The sequence below is a fragment of the Pteronotus mesoamericanus genome, unplaced genomic scaffold (assembly GCF_021234165.1).
Source record: "Pteronotus mesoamericanus isolate MK-2021 breed Mesoamerican mustached bat unplaced genomic scaffold, CSHL_Meso_final contig_78, whole genome shotgun sequence".
Taxonomy (NCBI): Eukaryota; Metazoa; Chordata; class Mammalia; order Chiroptera; family Mormoopidae; genus Pteronotus; species Pteronotus mesoamericanus.
In genome coordinates this window covers 16792539-16807064 of record NW_026555258.1, presented here as the reverse complement: position 1 = coordinate 16807064, position 14526 = coordinate 16792539, and the positions used below count along the sequence as shown (strand labels likewise).

Genomic DNA, 14526 nt, shown 5'->3' with positions numbered 1-14526 from the left:
GCCGGCGTAAACTCTCCCTTGCCCTGTGCCCTTTATCTTCCGTGCTGTCCCTCCCATTTCCTCAGTCCTTGAAGCAGGTGTCATCTCCCCACTGATAAAAGAGATCAGCTGGGGACGGGGGACTTTCCCAAGGTCGCACAGCTGCAGGCTTTCCCTGCACTCTCAGGACAGCCTGTTGACACCGGGGCTCCACATGACTGGCGCCCGCCCCCAGCGCCGTGGCCATCCCCCTGTGCCAGCTCCCAGGACCCCAGCGATGCTGTCCCCCCAGGCTCCTTTCACTCCTCTCTTTCTGTTGCAGGGTCAACCTGGCAGGAAAGGGTTTCCTGGGAGGCCCGGCCCTGATGGCTTGAAGGTGAGGGGACTTGGAAGTGACGAGGCTGAGGAACAGCAAGGGGAACGCCTGGGGAGGACAGGCGAGGGGGGTGCCAACACATGAAGACCCAGGACGAACCCTAACTCCATGGCCAGCTGTGGACACGGAGTTGGGGGAAATAATCCCTGTTTTTTTCCAAGTATCGGTAACAAGGAAAAATGGACACAATCTAAATGTCCCACAGTGGGATAGTGCTCAAGTAATGGGATACAAGGCAGCCACCAAAGATGGTGTGGTGGAAGGTTTTACAAGATGGGAAAGTGCCTGTGGGCACGGTAGTGGGAGGGAGCAGGTTGTAAAACCGAGTGTTAGAGCCCAAGCCTACACCGGGCTAGTTGCGCTGCGTTCCTGTGAGCTCAGAGCAGAGGCTGCAATGAGAACAGCGTTATCTCTGGGTCCTGGGATTCTAGGAGATCTCCACTTTCTTCTCTGAACCTCTGTATTTCCCCATTATGTACAATAAATTTGTATTATATTTGTTAACAGGGCTTTTTTTTTAAAGTTTTGAAAAAGGACCGAGCTGGGTAGGACAGGAATGGCCCCTCAGCACAGGGGTAGCCTCACTTCACGGCTTTCCAGGGACTTCCCCCTCCCAAATTTGAGGGGCTGGATTTTCCCAGCCATCCTGGACAGGGATTATTGGGCCAAGTGTACAGCTGGGCAAGTTTACAGAGGGTTAGGGCTGGGGGGCAGGGCAGGTTGTGCACGTTCCAACCCCTGGGCGGGGGGAGTGGCCCACACGTCTCCCTGGCCCCTCTGGGATTCACAAGCAGAGGTCTGAAGGAGGAGCTGGGGGAGGGGGAGCTGGAACCGGGATTGCCGTGAGCCACATCCATTTGTGAGCCAAAGTCCTGGCTAGTCTGAGGCCCTGTCCTGCCCTCTGAGGCCGCGACCTTTCTCCCTCTGACATCTTTTCGGTTTCTGTGGTGGGAACGGTGACAGAGCTTGGGTGGATTTACCCCATGTTTCTTCTCGCCTCTGCCCGGCTCATGTTGTGGGGTAACCCCAGCGGCTATGGCTGCCTAAGTAGCAGGAGCCGCCCCAGCATGGGATAAAGCTGACAGACGAGGCTGTGAGGGACCACCCAACTGAGAGCTAGAAACAGCCTTGGAGACAAATGAGTCTGATCTGCCTTACTCATAGCTGAGGAGGCTGAGCCTGGGGAAGAGACAAGACCTACCAAAGTCACGTGGGAGCTGGTGGCAGAGCTCTGGCGGGGGGCTGGGGTCCAGGACCCAGGGGCCCTGGCTCCCCAGTCCATACTCGTCCTGCGGTGAGGCGGCTTGTGCCATAAGAACGGAGATTTCAGTCAATCAGTCAGTCAGTCTAAAGATCCAGTTCCAGCCCTTCCTCTAGCTGGCTGTGTGACCCAGAGCAGGTCACTTCTCTGAGCTTCGGTTTCCACCTCCGCAAAATGCAGTGGGTTGAGGAAGGGCCCACATGCAATGTGGTCATCAGGGTGCCAAGTAACCCACCAAGGGCCACTCAGAGGACGTGGGTCATCTCTAGGGCCAGAGGGTCTGTCCCACTCTTCCTTTGTCCCTGCCATTTGTTTGGAGTCTCCAAGGTCACACTTTAATAATGAGGTTCCTTGTCCATCCCCAGCAGTAGGGACTAAGGCCAGTCAGGCGGGGTGCTCTCCAGGAGACCTTAGACTCCTGTCGCTATTCCCAAGTGACCCCCTCTGTTTCTTTGCAGGGGGAGCCAGGCAACCGTGGACGGCCGGGACCTGTGGGTGAGCAGGTAGGTCAACACCAGTCTCTGAGCATAATGGCTCTCTTTACTGAGCACTGACTATGTGCCAAGCCACATGCACCCCACATTCCTTCCCATCCCAGCTACGGTGGTACGTTCACTCGTCTCCCTCTTTCGTTGATGTGGACACTGCGTCTCAGGGAGGTGAAGTCACTGAACGAGAGAGCCATCAATCACAGTCACAATGGTTGTTCCCCATGGCCTGATTCTGTCGATGTTTCTGGGGCCTTTGCCCAAAGAGGTGACGTGACTTTGCTCCCAGAGCACTAAAACTTGGAAGAGCCCTTTAACACTCGCCGTCTGTGCTCGACTTACAGATGGGAAGCTGGTGGCCAGAGAGGCATTGCCAGTTGCCAGGAGCTCGTGGTCAGGCGTCCCTCAATCATAAAGAAAGAAACTCAAACCAGTGGCTCTGTCTAGTTAAGGAGCCAGGCCGAAGTCTAAAGACAGTGGAGATTGCAAGCAGTTGTTAAAAGGAGGTTGGAGGATCACAGCCTTCATTTACACAGCCTAGGGGGGGTGTTCAACCTAGGGCCTATGGGCTGCCTGCAGCCCAAGTTGGCTCTGAATGGGGCCCAACACAAAATTGTAAATTTACTGAAAACAGTATGAGATTTTTTGGTGATGACATGTCACAATGTATTTAACATGTGGCCTAAGCCAACTCTTCTTCCAGTGTGGACCAGAGACGCCAAAAGGCTGGACTCCCCCGGCTAGGGCCTTGGTGCTGGAGAGAAGGAGTTCTAAGCGCTGGGCGGGTGGTCAGGTGGGAAGGTAGCAGTTTCCTCCACTCCTTTAAGGAAGGACCCCATTCCTCAAACCCTGTGAGGGGCTGCCTCAGTCCAGAAGGAGGGACGATGCTGGGGACCCAGAAGAATTTGTCTCTGCTGAGAACCACGCCTGGCGTGAGAGGTGCACATGATGGGCTTCCTCACCAGGACTGCAACATCTGTTGGGGGGAAGAAAGGAATTAAAGTGGGGGGGAGGACTGGATTTTTTGAAACGTTTCCAGTGTCATTTTTGAGCGCATTCTGTGGGAAGCCCAGGAGTTTGGAAGGGCTGCTGCGGCCTGGATATATTTCCTGATTGGAAAAAATAAAAGGCAATACAATCAGCAAATTTAATTTCATAGTTATGCTGATGGTTCGGCCCTCGGGAAATAGAGACGTGGAAACCTAGAATGTCAGAATGCGGAAGGTCCTTGGAAATCACTGTATCTCAAGGTCCTATGTTTTTTGCGCCTTGGACCCCTTTAGCAGGTTAGTGAAGCTCGTGGATCCCTTCTCAGAATAAAGCGCTTACGTGCAGAAAATACAAAACAAGGATTACAAGGAAAATCAATCCTAGCAAAATACAGTTACGAAAATATGTTCAAACGTGATCTACTCCTAGATATGCTTCTTTATTAGTGCAACAGATAATGAGATCTAGCAGCAGGTCTAATAACAACCTCAACTGCAAAGTGGTAACAAGCCTTAATGATACATTTTGAAGCTTCTGCAGTACTATGACATATCAATATCTATGACAGTTACAGCCTCCTTACCATCACAGTATTGGCTACATTTATTGGGCGCCTGTTAGGTCCGAGGCTCTGCACTGGACACTTTCCACACTGTCACCTACAGTCCCCTTCAGTCCCTCTCTGGTGGTAGGTGTTATTCCCCCATTTTGCACATGAGGAAACCAGGTCCTGAGAAGTAACTTGCACAAGATCTCCCAGGCAGTAACGTAACAGGCTTGACACTCAGGTCTGCTGGATTCCCAAGACCTGTCGAGAGGGACTGGAAACCCTTTGACCTCTTGCTTTCAAGTAACTCCTAACTTAGAGTGCAGCTGGCTTGCCAGGCCCTGTCCCTGGTGCTGGGGACACAAAGATGATCACAGGGCATGGGCCTTGCCTTTAAGAAGCTCTGTCCAGGGGGAAGCCAGACATGCAAACACCTAGCCTTGCATTGTCTGACCCACAACTGTCTTGTTCCTGGTTGCTTCCCCAGCACCTGGCAGAATATCATGTGACAGAAAAGAGGGAGGGAGAAAAGCTCCCATAGCAGACAGTGGCCCTTTATCTGTAGACACGGAGGACCTGGCCAGCCTCCTCCCCAACCTAGGGGACTCAGATCTTGCCCATGCAGTGGCCATTGTAGGTGACCATACTGCCCCTCCCCCGTGCTCTCTTGCCAGCCGGAGAGGAGCCAGCGCCCTGCGGCTGTCCGAGCTGCCTCTCCACCCGGCCCTCCAGGTGGGAGCCTTGGGCCTCTGGCGCTGGCCCCCCGGCCCCGCCCGCCAGCCTCAGCTTCACCTGCAGCACAGGCCTGCCAGGATGTTCCGGGACAGTGCCCCGGGGTGGGGGGGGGTGCGGGTCCCAGAGGTGGGGGGCAGGGGAACAGGGCACGTGCTGTATGGCCCTTATTCATTAGGATCCTGTTTGGCTTCTTGTTTGAGGTTTATGATCCGCCTGCCTTCCAGGACCCAGCAACCCATAAATTTAAAGTAGCTATGAAATTTGTTTCCCTGGGCCAGTCAGGCAGCGGCCTCTTAACAGAGCAGCTTTTCTTCCCTCCACTCAGCACCCCCTGAATGTCTGACTGCTCCCTGGTGGGGAGCTCAGGCCTCTGTCTTAACCCCATGCCCCTTTAAAATAAATTAGAATGGGATGGGAGAGAACTAACATTTATGGGGCGCCTGCGTGTGCCACCCATCATCTCCAGGACTCAGGACAACCTGGGACATAGGCAGGGACCTTAATCTAAAGTCCCCCCTTCTGCAGATGGACTCAGAGAGGCTCTGTGATTGGCTGGGAGTCCACAAACCTGAAGATTCAACAACGATGACATAGATCAAGTGCCAGGTGCCAGCCATTGTTACTAACGTCGCCGTCACCTGAAAATGCTCTAATTTATTTTCCTAAAAGTTGTTGCAGAGGTCAAATACTGAGTTATTTTCTGTGACTTATTAGTCATGACTTCATACCGTGTACCTCATTCTCTCACCTCTCACTTCAACCTCAGAGGGTCTCTGAGCCCAGAGATCCAGGACACTCCATGGGTAGTGACTGTGTCGAGGGACCAGGGAGATCTGTGCCCCGCCCACAGCCACGTGCTTTGGAGGCCCCAGTGGAAGGACAGGTGCCTGGGCTTTGGAACCTCACAGCTCTAGGCTGCAGCAGAAGACACACATGGTCCTGGCCCGAGGTGCCACTTTAAAACTGACCCTGAGACCCACGGAGCTAGCCCTTTGGAACTGGGGGTCACTTTATCCCTTGAGTTGACTGACAGGTTAGAGCTTCGCTGGCTGAGGGCACAATTTCTGATCTCTTTCTGATCAGGTTCAAGGTCTCCTTTCTGAATATAGTTTGGGGACAGGGAACAGATAGTATAGGACCAACCCACTCATCCCTCAGTCTTTCCCAATTCTCCCAGAAAGTCTTGGCTGCAGACCTGGGTTCTTCCAAGGCATTTTGTTCCCCCTGAACCACATGAGACCCTCCTCAGCTTCAATTTTCCTTAGCAGAGAAGAGTGCAGGGTCTGGACAGGGAACTGTCCGCCTTCCTGGGTGGCTCCGCTAGGCTCTTCAGCCCTCTGTGCCTGTGTTTGCCTGCTCAGGGCAGCAACGAGGCTTGCAGCCACCTAGAAGAACCCCTGGAACACAGAAGCAAGTTATCACCCAATGGAGTTAAAAAGAGCAACCGGAACCACAGTGTGTGTGTGTGTGCCTGTGTGTGTGTGTGTGTGTGTGCGCGCGTGCGCACCCTTTTAGAAAGGAGAGGAAGCCTTTCACAAGACAGTAAAAAGGCCTCCACTTCCCAGATTTCAATCAGGTCTTTTGGCAGAGACTGGGAGGGTATTTCTATCCTGGCCAGTGAGTTTGTTTCTCTCTTTGAAACAGCCGAGAGCCCTGAAAGATGGGGACAGATTTCTCACAGACAGGCCTCTGCCCAGCACAGCTTAAGGGCCTGCCCCCCCCTCCCCACGCCCCCCACCACCGCTCTCCAAACGTGGCCGTCTCCCAGCCGGATTCTGGCGCGGGAAGACTGTGTGGCGCTCCCAGGGATGCTGGCAGCGGCCCCACCGCTTGGCTCCAAAATGAGAACCATCTGGCGGAGTGAGGGAAGTCAGGACAGTGCCGGGAGAGAGGCAGCTCTCTCAGCGGCAGCCCCATGCCGGCAGGGTTACCAGGCATAGGGCAGGGGGCACGGGAGACGAGCCCCAGAGGAAGGAAGCCACAGGGAAGTTGCCTTTGAAACTCAGCACGTCCCTGAATTCACGTTGCTTCCTCCTTTCTCTTGCTTTCATAAATGTTTCTTGCAGGGACTTCTGGGATTCATTGGCCTGGTTGGGGAGCCAGGAATCGTGGGAGAGAAGGTAAGTTGTGTTGAGGGGAACGTATAAACAAATGGGGCTTGTGTTCTGCAATTTGAAAAAGATGAAGGGGCCAGTTGGCCTGGGGGTTTCAGACTCCTTTCTCCTGGCCTCTCCTCGTTGCCCTGGCATCTGGACCCTCAAGGAACCCTTGTCCCTTTTGTAACCATGGCTCAAAGAGGGGAGGTGGCTTGCTCAAGGTCACCCAGGCAGGAAGTGGCAGAGCAGGGATTTGAACCATTTTCAGGACCCAAGGCCACACTGCCTGCTACACCACTCTGCCTCGTGCTGGTGCCCAGCTCACCAACAGCCTGTGGCGTCCCGCTTCCCCCCATGGGCCCAGGAGGGCACCTGCTTTTTTGTTGTGGGCTTCTGTCACCCCCAGGCAGGCTCTCAGGGGGAGCCAGTGTTAACCCCAGTGTGTAGATGGAGAAACATCCATCTGCCCAGAGAGGGGAAGCATCGACCCCCATCTGACCCTTTCCAGGCTCATCTTGAGCCTCCCTCCTCATCATTCTCTGTATCCTTCACCCTCTGGTCACCACATTTTTCTCCTCCTGTCCTTCCCCTCTTCCTCTTCCTCCCCTCCCTCTTTTTTTTTTCTTTTTTTAATTTAACGTTTCATTTTGAAATCATTAGAGATTCACAAGAAGTTGCAAAAAAAAAAAGTACAGAAAGATCCAGCGTGCCCTTTACCCTGTCGCCTCCAGTGGTAACATCTTGCATAACAATGGTGTGATATCAAAGCCAACTCTGCCTTCTCTTGTTGTCAAATGTTCCATGTCCCTCCTCATCTACGGACCATGCAGCTCCTGCGGCCAGGAATGCTCTTCCCACTCACACCCTCCCCACCCTCTGCCTAAATGACTCTCAGTTATTCTTTAGCTCTCAGGTCAGTCTATACTTCCTCCGGGACACCTGTGGCCACATGGGTCAAACCCCCTGTTGAAAAGCCTTAGTGGCCAAGAGCCACTCTGTCACTGTCGCACCCCCGCGTACATCTGTTTCGGTGATTTGTGTGCACCGCCTTCTAATGCTCTGGGTCTCCCTCCATGTGAGCAGGATCTGTCTATTTCTACTCTGTCTTCTGGGTCCAGCATATCGTGCTGGGCACATAGTAGATGCTCAATAAGTGTTTGTTGGCTGGGTGGGCGAAAATAAGAACCAGGGCCTCACAAAAAGCCAGGATTCGAACCCAGAGCCCCTGCCTCCCTGCCAGAGCTCCGTTGGCTACACACACCATCTGCTGGTCTGCCAGGATGGGTTGAGAGGGAAAGAGTTACATCTATGATTCTCCTAGGTTTGGGCAGGGGGTGGGGAGAGTGAAAGAAATACCTTCCCTTGCCATCTCCACCTCAGCACGGCCAGCCAGGGGGTGCCAGGCCTCACAAGGACCACGTGATGGGGGCCCAGATCAACGGAGACGTGCGATTAGCGTATCTTTAATCAGGACCATCCTTGCCTGAGGGAAGCCCACTGTGTGGGACACTGTAGTGCAGCTGAGGCCTCCCAGGACTTGCCGGGCGTCTTGGCTTCTGCTGAGTGAAGTCCCAGACCCTGACTCTTCCGCTGTCGCTGCCCGGAGTGATGTGTCCATGAGCGAGGCAGGGACTCTATAGACCTTGGGCAAGTTCCTTTCCCTATTTGGCCTCTGGAAGGCCGCATGCACTGTCCTCTGTACCTGCCCCCCCGCCACCTCCCCACCCCGAGCCGCCCTGTAGCTGTAACCTCCCTGAATTGCTGTCTCCATCACAGGGTGACCGGGGCATGATGGGACCCCCAGGAGCGCCTGGACCCAAGGGGTCAATGGTAAGGAGCCAGTCTGCGCCCCCTTACCCTCTCCAGTCACAGCCATGGGGACAGCTCTGCTCTGCCTGCCTCTGCCTACCCCAGGCGCTCAAGATGATTTGCTCCTTCTCCCTCAGGGGGGCCCGGCCGCTGCCCTGTGTCCCGGGGCTGGGGCTGAGCCAGCCCAGGCAGGGCTGAAGGAGAAAGTGGCACCTACCACTTCTGAGTCCTTCCTTTTCTTTTCTGAGTAGGGTCATCCTGGAATGCCAGGTGGTGTTGGGACCCCCGGAGAGCCTGGACCCCCGGTAAGCAAAGCCCTCATGTTCCCTGGGCTCAAATGCACTGTCACATAAGGATGAGGAATCCAGGCCTGAGTCAGAGAGACCTGGGTTCAAGTCCCAGCTCCACTACTCCCTGGCTATGTTGGCAGGGCAGATCATTGAACTCTGAGCCTAAATTTCGCTCAGCTGAAAAACAGAAAATAATTATGGTCATGACAATGTGATTGCACAAGTTAAAGGAAACCACGCGGCTGATGTTTGTCACATAGCAATGTTCATTACACGGCATCTTGGTCACTGTCCCCATCATGGTTTTGTTCATTTACTCGGGAAATCTTGTGTAATATGTGCCTGGGGCCTCGCTGGGAGCTGGGGATGCAGCCATCCACAAGGCAGAAAGTTGTCCCTGTCCATCCTTTAGGAGGTTATATCCTGGCTTGGGGGCGAGAGAGGACCCAATAAATAGGAAATACCTGCTACCGGGAAAGGAGGGAAGAAATTGGAAATGCTGAGGACAAAGAGCTGAGGGTCAGAGCTGAGGATGCAGGGGTTCTGGGCTTCATGTGATCACTGAGGAACCTGGAATCTTCCTGAGGATCCCAGGCAGAGAGGGGTGGGAGAGGCAGGAGGGCTGGGGGAGTGGTGTGGTAAGAGCACCCAAATTCAGGGGCCCCTTCTACTCCCCCGAGGGTAATGTGGGGATAGGGAGAGCCGGCTTCCTCTAGAGCTCGGGGAACTCTTGTCTCTCTGCCTTGGCTGATGGAGGCTGTGGAGACTGGCAAGGACACACACTTCAGCCAAGGCCAGGGTTCAGGGCTGGGAGCCCCCTCTGGGAGGTGGGGGGGGGGGGGTGTGCTTCAAGCAAGTGGGAAGGGTGTGGGGGAAGGCGGTTCAGCCCAGTCAGAATCCCCGGGCAGGACTGGGGGATAATAACTTCAGGCTGCCCGGGTGCCTTCAAAGCCCAGATTGAGGGGCTCCCTAGATTTTGATGAAGGAGGGTACAAGAGCCTTTGAAGATCTGAACCCCAGGAAAGTGGGCACACACCAGTTCTCAGTGCCAATTAAGGAAGCAAGGCCAACTTAATTTTTGCATGCACCTACTGCATGCGGGGCCTGTGCTTGGCTCTGGAGGCACAAAATGGATAAGAAATAGATCTGCTCTTAGGAGTCTCGCTGTCTAGAGGGAATGCCAAGTATAAACATCCCCTAGCTCATTAGCAGACCTCTACTGAGCACCTACTATGTGCCGGTGCCAGGCAAGCAACCATCATCTGAACATAGAGGTGCCAGGCAACAGGAGTCTCTGTCTGCCCCCCACAGCCCTGATGATGTAGAAAACGTGCCGAGTGCAGAGCTGCGGTCAGAAGCCAGCACCCTGGGCCCCCAGTGGCATGTTGTTTCCCAGTTCATGAAGAGGAGGAAAAGCCACATCTGGCCTGGGGCTGGAGGGACTGGTTGCAGGCTGAGGCGCCCTGCTTGGAACCCGAGGGTCCCAGCGACCCACCCCGTAGGCTACTGTCCTCTCTCCCTCCCCAGTGTTTAGAGGACCTGAGTACCAGGGCCCAGGAGACACCCCTAGAAATAGCGTGGTTAGACCCTGTCAGCGAGGGAGGTGCCCGGGGTCAAAGCCCAAGTACAAGGATGCCAGGGACCATTATCAAAGTCTAGCTCCTGTGCCCCTGGGTTTCAGCCTCCCTGGGCCTTTGTCTCCCCGTCTGTCCCCGTCTGGGAAGAAGAAAGCCTGGAAAGGAGTTGCTGGGACAAAATGGAGGGCTGTGGGGGGTGGGCAAACAGTGGGGATGCCCAGGGCAAGGCATGGGAGGAAGGTGCTGGCCTCTGAATTCCCTGCCTCGGTGTCCCCACTGACCTCCTCCCGCCCCGTTTCCTCCGTGCTTCCATCTGTTCAATGGGTTGGCTCAGACTAGTGAGATCAGACAGATCCCAAGGTGGCCACTGCCCCTTCACCGCTGCACTATGGGGCTGGTGCGCTTGATCCCCTGGGGCTCCTTCCGGCCGGCCAGCTGCCCCCTCGTGCGGAGGGGAAGCAGGAGAGCACAGAGGCCCAGAAACCCAATCGCAGAGTCAGACCCATGTGAGTCAAATGCTGGCTCCCCCACCTGCTAGCTGTGTGCTTGTTGGCAACACTCATAGCTTCCCCGAGCCTCAGTTTCCCCATCTGTAAGCCAGCACAGTCCTACCTTCATTATGAGATTGTCACGAGACGAAGGATACAGTTCATGATGTCGTTGCTTAGCAAACTACCTGCATATACTAAGTGCTTAAGGAATGGCATTAGGAATAATAATTACTACTAGTTTGTAATTGTTACTACTTGTTAGCTACACTAATTACCACGATTATTAATAAAACTATTATTAACGCATTTCTGATGATGCTTTTCACACCGGGTTGGCATTTTCCCACTTTTCCAATCACTTTAACATCCATGTTTTCTACAGGCCCTGAGGTCAGTCAAGGTTATTATCTCCATGAGTAGGGGAGGGGACGCAGTCAAGTCCTGAGCTCTCCAGTTTCTGACTACCTCCTTTAAGAGAGCTCAGAGCTGCCCTTTCCTGGGGACCTTCCAGGTCACTTTGTCTTCTCAGCAGCTCTTGGAGGCAGGGACTCTCCTTACCTCCTGAGATCTTTGACCTTCACAGCACCAGGCAGGGTTCCGGGCTCACTACAGGACCCCAGCCACCTTTTCCAGCCCATTGCTGAGCACCAGGCCTTGCCATCTAGTGGGCGCTGACAGGCTCTTGTTCCTTCATTCATTCCACTATCTTTCATTTACATTTTTTAGTTGATGAAACTGAGGCCCAAAGAGTTTAAGTCACTTGTCCAAGGTCACAGAATTACTAAGTGGCAGGCTGGGATTTGAACCTATGTCTCTGGTGGAGCAAGCAGTTGGCTCATTTAAACACTCCATTCTACTGCGTCTAAGTGGAGACTTGGCTCCTGAAATTTCCCAGTGACACCTGGCAGGCATTCCGCAGTCAGAGATCCCTTCACAAAGTGATCCCTTCTCACCCAGTCCCTGTGTGCTCCACCATCCGGGAGCCAGATCTGCCCGTTTTGGGGACCACGCATAGGCTCTCACTCTGTTTATTACTCTGCTGACAAGGGGTCAGGCTGGGGCCCAGCCTGTCACATCAGCAGCAGCAGTCGGGGGGTCCACACCCCTCAAGGCCATAGGAAAAGAGGGGCGTGGGGGGGTGGGGAGCTGGAGGAGTTTTTCCTGAGGCCACAGATGGAGGGTCCTCTCCCCGGTATTTGGAGGGGCCTGAGGCTGACTCTTCCTTGTAAAAGGAGCGAGCCCAGTCCTGGACAGGCGGCTGAGTGGGGAGGCTCCTGCAGCTGTGGGAGGGGTCCTGGCCGGCAGTTGCTGCTCGATGTGTATAGCTGCAGCTGGAACCCAGGGAGAGGAGTTAGGCAGTGAGAACGCCCGCTTCCTCTCTGCCTTCTTTCTCTCCCTTCCAACCTCCTTCTGCCCTCTTAAGTTGTTCGTGTATTCATCATTCCTTCAACAGATTTCTAAATCTCTGTCGTTGGCCTGTACTGGACCAGGTGCCCAGAATTCAAGGAACAAAGCCTATGTCTTCTGTCCCTCCCTCCCTGTCTTTTTCTTGTGCCTCTTCTTGTCATTCAAACATCAGACCAAGAGAACTGAGCATCCCCCTTGGGCCAGGCCTGGCCCCTTCTCTTTGCCTCCCCGCCACCTCCACTTCTCTACCCTTGACCCTCCCCTGCCATGCAAGCTTCCCCTTCCCCTCCCTCACCTCAGGGCTGTGGCCTGGTCTTCTCCCTCTTACCCCAGGGCTCTTTTTAGGCTCTCAGTTAGCTCTCAGCTGATATTTGGGGTCAGGGACAGAACTTGGGATGCCACATTCACCTTGCTGATGGGGGCAGAAAGGAGGAAATGGGAATTGGAAGAGACCTTTTTTCAGAAATGTCATGTAGCTTCTGATTGTAGATTTTGAGGTGAAAAAGGAAATGGCTCATCCAGGGAAGCCTGTCCTCACGTAGGGTTCCTAGGGGGCGCTGAGACCCCCGTTGAACCCAGGGCAGACTCCTGCTCCAGGCAGCTTTTCCCCTGCTTTTCCTAGTGGGACAGACCGTCCACTGGGCCAATCCCTTTCATACGAAGGCTGCTGAGCCCAGGCAGGGGGCTGCTCCTGAGGCCAAGCTTTGCCCCTGTACTCCTAGCCCTCAGTGTGACACTTAATCCCTAAAAAAGGGCTTCTCCAAACACTGTCTCCTCCCCACAGGGTCCTCCAGGATCTCGAGGCCCACCAGGCATGAGGGGCGCAAAGGGACGCCGGGTAAGTGGGGCCCAGCCTCTGGGGCCTGACACTGGTCACTTACTGGAGAGACCACCTCCTGGACCTTGCCCCCTGCCCAGTCCTGAGATCTTTGACCTTCACAGCACCAGGCAGGGTTCCAGGCTCACTATAGGATCCCAGCCGCCTTTGCCAGCCCATTGCTGAGCACCAGGCCTTGCCATCTAGTGGGTGCAAGTGGGCTCTTGTTCCTTCATTTATTCAGCAACCTTTTATTTATACCTACTCTGTGCAGGCCACTGTTGGAGGCTCTGTCAATACCACAGCTACTAGCACCTGCCTGCCCTTATGACTCCATCAAGTGGGTCAAACAGACAGTTTAGGGTCATGAGCATGTTTTCGGGGGAGGCATAAAGCAGCTTAGGAGTCTGGAGAAGGCACCTCAGCTGGACAGAGTATCAGGGAAGGCTTCAGGGAGGGACCAGGGCTTGAGTGATGCCCTATTCCAGGCAGAGGGAAAGCCCTAAGGTGAGAGAAGGTGTGGCCTGTTTAGAGATCCGCTTTGGTTCAACAGATGGGCAGGGGAGAAGGATGAGACCAAGAATTAGCAGGTGCCCAGCCAAGCAGGGCCTCAAACACCAGAGCTAGGCTTATGGGCTATGCTCCAAGGGAAGTGGGGAGCCATAGAGAGTTTTAAGCAAGGACTGGCCCGAGCACAGTAGCAAGAGGTAATTGCTAGTATTTACTATGTGCCAGGCACTGTCTTATCACATACATTAACTCTTCAATCTTCAACGCTACCCTCTAAAGTGAGTGCTATTCTTATTTCCATTTTACAGAGAAGGAAACTAAAGCACAGAGAGGTTACGCCACTTGCCTCAAGTTGCAGAGCTAGAAAATGCAGAGCTGGGATTTGAACCCAGTGACTCTGGCTCTTTTGCATACTGAATGCAGCCTTACTTTCAGTCATGCAGGGAGAGCAACGGGTGCACAGGTGCTAGGCCATGCAGCCCTGTCGAAAGGAAACGAGATGGCACAGGTAGTGCACGCAGCCCAGGCCTGCTAGCCAAGCGCCACACGAGGGATTCGTGATGGTTTTGCTCCTCTTGGCTGAATTTCAAGTGGTTTTAAATTTTCCCCTGAACCAGATGGCTTGAGCAGTCAGCCTGGGAAAGGGAGGATTAAGAGACATTCCTCTTGCCCTGCAGAGCCCCTCCCAGCATGTCCTGGGTCTATGAAAGTGGCCCATGGCCCATTGACAGCCAGGTCCCACCTTGACCTCATGCACATTTCCCCTTGGAAGCCACATTAGCTGCAGGGTGAGCTACACTGGCCCAGGCCCTGCCCCCTCCCTCCTGATGAAAGGCTCAGGCCCACATGTGCACTCCTTCCCAGCAAAGGCTGGAAGAATGTATCTCCTGCTTGAGGAAGCCCAAGCTCCCAACCACATCAAAGTCGAAGGCTGGGAGGGGAGCTTCAGGACCACGAGCCCCTCCCGCCTGCTGGGTTTGGCAGGAATGCAAAACCTGTGGGATCTGACAAGATTAAAAGTAAAACAATGTAAATGTCCATCTAAAGGTTGATATAATTCTAATGTAGGTAAAGTACCAACTATCCTATGTGCGAAATATAATTACTCATTGATTTCAAATAAGAGCAAATATAAGGTACTTTTTAACAGTGA

At 54.1% G+C, this 14526-nt stretch overlaps 1 protein-coding gene across 2 annotated transcripts in view; it reads left to right on the top strand.

The window, feature by feature from the left end:
- COL27A1 (collagen type XXVII alpha 1 chain) overlaps positions 1-14526 on the top strand; it is a 129010-nt gene that overhangs the window by 73123 nt on the left and 41361 nt on the right. For both annotated transcript variants that reach the window (XM_054584494.1, XM_054584495.1), the window contains 6 exons: positions 302-355; positions 2075-2119; positions 6443-6496; positions 8249-8302; positions 8533-8586; positions 12831-12884. In XM_054584494.1, the coding sequence (XP_054440469.1) occupies positions 302-355; positions 2075-2119; positions 6443-6496; positions 8249-8302; positions 8533-8586; positions 12831-12884 (315 nt within the window). The remainder of the gene's footprint in view (positions 1-301; positions 356-2074; positions 2120-6442; positions 6497-8248; positions 8303-8532; positions 8587-12830; positions 12885-14526) is intronic.